A 6,000-nucleotide genomic window follows, 5' to 3' on the forward strand; every position below is an offset into this window, starting at 1 on the left:
CTCACAGTGTTTGTTGTAAAACTAAATCAAGTCAAGATCAAAAGTTTTTTTTTTAAATCCTATAATTTGGCACAGCATAACTTAAATGAGATATTTTAAAAAATAATACAGAAGTGAAGAACACTTTTAGATTCCTCTAGGTATTGGTGTTAATGTTGGCAACTGGTGGTGAATGGCATAAATAACTGACAAAACCTTAACTCTTGTGCAGTTCAAATTTACAACCCTTTTGTTGTGTTTGGGATAAAAAACATCCTCTGAATTAAACTGCTGTAAAAATGCATCAGATCAATATTTGTTTCTTCTTTTTTTCCGTATAAATCTTTAATTGCCAAGTTCACAATGCTGTCATTGATTTAATGGAAAAAAATCACAGTCTTGGACATGTGAATGATTAGTAACAACATTGGTTTTGATGCATTGTTAGATTTTCTTTTCTTTTTTTTCTTTTTTTTTTTACTGTTGGTGGCTGTTTTTGCCCCATTGACTTCCATTATAACCACATCTAATGGTGCATAAATACACAGTTTTTGTTTTTATTTACTCCATGTAGTTCTCAGAAGTGAGATGCATATTTAGATTTTCTCAGACACATCACTCTCACAGACATACCTACACATTTTAATTTGCTGTTATACTCTATATAAAATCCAGAAGCTTTTTTTTTTGCACAGGCCTATCTAAAAGATTAATGCTGCCAACTGATGATCAACTGTAAAAAAATATATAAATTTTACCTCTTTCCAGCAGGAAAAAAACACCAACAATCAAAAATACATAAATATATGTTGTCATGGTTTTGTAATTAAAAAAATGTGGTTATAATAAAGGTCAAAGGGGTAAAAAAAAAAAGGTATATAAAAAATCCAGACCACAATCATTTTTATATAAAAAATACGTCATTTTGTGTGTTTTTTTTTACCATGTCAGTGACATCACATCATTTATGTATTTGGCAATTAAAGATTTAAAAACCTGTAATTTTCTAAGCAAGTTAGTAGTTTTGATCAGGACTGAGGTTGATTAACAGATTTATGCAAAATAATTGTTTTTTAAAAATATTGATCTGATGCATTTTTACAGCAGTTTAATTCAGTGGATGTTTTCATCCCTAACATAACAAAAGGGTTGTAAATTTGCCCAGAGTGTCTCATTGAGTTCTTTCAAGAGTTCACACTTAGCTGATGATTGATTATAAAGCTTGTTTGGCATGCTGTTCCAGGAGAGAGCCCTGAGCTCATAAAATCCTCAAGCCCAGGGCTTCCTCCCGTTTGCAAGGCGAGAGGGGAGTTTGAGCTCAGGTAGATCTTGAGAACTCCCCTGCTGTAGTAGCTAATGAACAGATAGTGATTGCTCTTAATAGATAACTACTTACTACGAGCATGTCTATGTGCCGATTTGGATAAGTCAATTTACTTAAGTTGCATAATTTTGGATGGTGGGAGGAAACCGGGGAACCTGGGGGAAACCAACGTGAGCACGGGGAGAACATGTAAACTCCACACAGAAATTTCGGCTGGTAAGGACTAGAACCAGTGACGTTCTTGCTGTGAGGCAACAGTGCTAACCACTGGACCATAGTGCCAGCCATCTAGAAAAGGAGGTGGAGTAGGGGTGGAAGGGGAGATTCTTCAAAACGAAGATGGCTGTTATATGGAACCTAGGGTATTTATAGTGGCTTAGAAATCGTCTATTTGGTGAATCATAAATTGAATAATGCGGGGCCAGCTGCAAGCTATCATAAGCATGTGATCCTCTCAAAATTTGTTTATAAATAAACTTCACTTAAAAGGGTCAAACCACATAAGTGTCCAAATAAGATTTGTCACCAATAACCATTCTGCTAGCTGAAACACAGAAATACTTATGGTCAAATTAAGATTCAAAATCACCCCAAAGTGGATGAAAACATCCCTAACAGTAAATAAGGGTTAAGGGATAATTCACCCCAAACGTCTTTTACTACCATTCACTTGTCACAAACCTGTTGACGTTTCTTTTTTTCTGATGGACACAAAAGAAGACCTTTTTTTAAATATTGGAAATCTGTAATCGTTGATTTCCATAGTACTTGTTTTTCCTACTATGGAAGTCAATATTTAAAGGTTTCTACAATTTTTCAAGATACCTTTTTGTGTATATCAGACAACTCTTAAAAGTTTGGAACCACTTAAGAGAGTAAATGGTGAGAAAATTTTCATTTTGGGGTGAACTATATCTCTTTAACTGCCAGCATAACATTCGGTTTTCATTGACTTTGCAAGATAGTGAGTTCTTCTAAAGTGTCTGAACCCCTCAGACCACATGTTGTCCAGAGCGAATGTGGCAATAGATACTTACCCATGACGATAAGATTACATTACATCCTCTCCAGATGCAAAAGAATAAAAATGCCATACCTGACAAATCTTACATTTATTTTCAAAATGTCTCCAAATCTACTTTGTATTATTATTATATGTTTTGGTTATAAATAAATAGGCCAAAGAGTAATTCATTATTACCAAATAAATAAAAAAATCTGTCATGAAACTCTATTGGGTGTGCAGGCTGATAGGTCCTAAAATCTGCTTCCAACAACATGGCACTGGAGATTGCTGTCACCTGGGTGGCCAATGAGCTTGCTCCTAACATTTAAACACCACGGTGTCATTTTCATTCGCAATCTCCAGTATGTTTTCAGAGATCCTCGTCTCCACTTACACGTATCTGCTATGATGCTGCAAACATAACATATATGAAACTCCAGTGTCATTTACTCAGACAGCATCTGTGAATATACTAGCATTAGCAAGTCTCTATACTTGCTCTGAACCAATAATCAAAGCAGCAGTGTATGTCACCAAGACCAAACACATCAGCACTGCCATATATATTTAATACTATACTTAATCCCTCAGAGACTTGTTAAGACAAAACAAAAAAAAAAGTTAGAAACTGACACTAACTAATGTATTCAGTGTTTTAAATGGCACATCATGTCTTCAGTGTTCAACACAGGCACACAGAATCAACACAGGGAGTTTGATGACCACGCTGTCTCTGTGCTTCAAGAGAAGTTAAGCCTAACAACAGAGGCAGCTCCTCTGGAGGTGGTCTGTCTCTGCTGTCCTGCTTCTGGTCCTCGGTGAGGGGAAGAGAGGGCTGTGTGCTGTCTGGGTCTGTGGCGCTCGCTGTTTCTGAGCTGTCATGAGAAGGTGAACTGTGTGTTTTTAAGGAAGACTCAGTCCATGAGGCTGCGCGCTCCTGTTTGCGGAATTTAGCACGTCTGTTCTGAAACCAGACCTGATCAAATAAAATAAAAATAAAAAACAGAAATTAGTACATACCAATTTAATATTTTTGCGTTAACGTTTTATAAATACCTCCCTGGTGTCAATATTTAAAAGTTGCTGCAATATTTTGCAATAACATTAGTCGACCAAGACCAATAACCTTAAGTTTGTATAACTGTATTTTACACATTTCTAAAAAAAAAAAAAAAAAGGTTACAATTTGCTTAGTATTGATATATTTATTGACTGAATGATTTGGAGCAACTAAGGCGATAAAACGAAATATATTGTCACTTTAAAACTTTCACACATTCACTCAATCGTTGCATTGTTTCCATATTGTTGCGTACAAGGAGATCTAGATGAGCTCACTTAAATTTAAAATAAAACAAGATATTTGAGGAAAAATCAAGGACAAATACCTGAACTCGGGCTTCAGTGAGCTGGATCTCCTGCGCGAGCTCCTCTCTCGTGTAGATGTCCGGATAATGAGTGTGTGCGAAGGCGCGCTCGAGCGCTTTCAGCTGCGAGCTGGTGAAGATGGTGCGCACGCGCCTTTGTTTGCGCCGCTCCTGGACGCCTCGTTCATAAGCCATAAGATTAGAATGCACTGGAAATTCAATCAAAGAATAAATTTACAGAAAAATACATTTTTACGATAACAAAATAGAGCAATTACTATATACCAATAAAAAGGGTGATCGGTAAGATTGTAATACAGAAATCTGAAATGGCAAACTACATAACCTAGCTATTTGACATAAAGGTTCATATTTAGATTTCACAGATATATATGGGTCACACTTTATTTTAATAATTAAATTAATTTAATTTACGCTATTAACAAAAAACTAACAAACCAATAACTAGGTCACTGTAAGACGTTTAGCTCAAAATAAAGTTAGGTTTAGGACTAGTGATGCAAACTAAAAACATATATTTTATTTATACATTTTATTTATCTTTATTTATAATTAATTACACTTATAAAGCATGACAAATGTCATACCATGATGCCAATGTCATATGAAACAATTTCAAAATATTGAATAAAAGAAATGGCCTATACATTTTTAATGATTGGAATCACAAATTTACACGTTCAGATAATTTTATAAATGTTTTCACATATAATGAACATGTATGAACATATTTGTGATTTCAGTGGTTGAAAAAAATGGTAAAATATGTAATATGTAATATTTGCAATATTTTGAAATACATGTTGCATAGGTTTACACCTACTGAGTCCAGAAATTAACATGTCATGCAATATTTTGATATCAGACATCTATGTGGGATTCTTCATTGCATTTTTGACATTGTACATTGGTCTTTCTTTAAAATGGAATGTATTATTTTGATGGGGATGGGAATTGATAATAATAATAATGTTAATAATAATAATAATAATAATAATGTTAATAACAACAACAATTGTAAATCATTTTAAAAACTCGAAAAAAGTCGATGTTAAAAAAAATAATTAATCAAAAGGTTTGCAAGTAGGCCTAGCCTATAGTTTTCGCGTAATGATATTTCAAGTTTTAGTTAAATAAGAATTGAAAATCTTCACTTAAAAGGAATATATTAATATACATAATTGTTATAATAAGACCAACCTGTTATGTAGTGGGAAGTTTGGTGAGATCCGGGCGAGAGGAAATGGCAGCTGGCGTTTCCTAAATTGCACCTGTTGTATTGGAAAGTGAAGGGCTGAGTGCAGGAGCTGAAGTCCGCCGAACGGCTCGAGGATCTGCCGGTTTCCATCCCGGACTCATACGCAGGAGACGTCAGATAGCTGTACTCCATCATAAACTCGTGAAGTCTCTGTGGTGCCGATCTCCGACCAGTTTTTATGTTGGAGCTCAGTTGCTTTTATTAGCTATTAAACGGAGTTGATTGATTCGGTCACTGACACGTGGCAGTGGGTCCCATTGTTTTCCGTGTCTTGACGCGTCTCTCCATCATCTCAGCCTCCACCTGCATCACATCTAACAGTCGGATGGGATGAATGCATGCGTTATAGCTTAAACAATCTTTTTTTTTTTTTTTTTTTTTTTTTTTTTGCTATGTAGCCTTATAAGTAAACTCTCGTTTATTGTTTAGTTTGACAAACTCTGAACAGCGTGTCGGCACTAGCACTGAAAAATATAGGATTTACTCAATTTTTAAAGTTGGCTAAGTGGTTGCGAACAATTTAGAACAATATATTTAAATGCAAGTTGTTTCTTTAAATTCAGCCCATATAAATTGTTTGCAACCACATACATACAAATATTAGGTTAAATCCAATTAATCTTTTTTTCTGTGAAGCTAACGTATTTTTCTACAAAAGTCTTCATGTTTATTTTCTTAACTGTAGCCTAAAGTATTCGTATGGCTATATGGTTATCGTAAAATATCCCTCTTATTTAAATTCTGCTGTTAAAAACGACAAAAAACGACAAAAATTGAATTTGGAAAATAGTTTGCATATGTCGCATGTTTAGCCTATATTATTCAATTAATGCAGGCTACAGAATGATAAAGTGTACGGTTTTAGAAAATAATTAAATAATAATAATTTATTCTGTACTCTCAATAAAAATAAAATAATATATTATCAGTCCTATATTAACTATTATAAAATTTTGAATGCTTAAAAAGCTGAGAAATCAGCGCTATTTGAAAAATAATGTGCAAATTAAAAAAGTGCTGCCTACATTTTTGGTTGAATCAAATA

The 6,000-nt window shown here is 34.2% G+C and overlaps 1 protein-coding gene across 1 annotated transcript; it reads right to left on the reverse strand.

Annotated features, from left to right (window-relative positions):
* Nucleotides 1-2,863: 2,863 nt before the first annotated feature.
* Nucleotides 2,864-5,163, reverse strand: phox2ba (paired like homeobox 2Ba). The gene is given in 3 exon segments (NM_001145703.1): nucleotides 2,864-3,285; nucleotides 3,698-3,885; nucleotides 4,898-5,163. Coding segments are annotated over 2 exon segments (468 nt in total). The 5' UTR covers nucleotides 3,872-3,885; nucleotides 4,898-5,163; the 3' UTR covers nucleotides 2,864-2,991.
* Nucleotides 5,164-6,000: the final 837 nt, after the last annotated feature.

This window comes from Danio rerio, chromosome 1 (genome assembly GCF_049306965.1).
Source record: "Danio rerio strain Tuebingen ecotype United States chromosome 1, GRCz12tu, whole genome shotgun sequence".
In the NCBI taxonomy this organism is placed as follows: domain Eukaryota; kingdom Metazoa; phylum Chordata; class Actinopteri; order Cypriniformes; family Danionidae; genus Danio; species Danio rerio.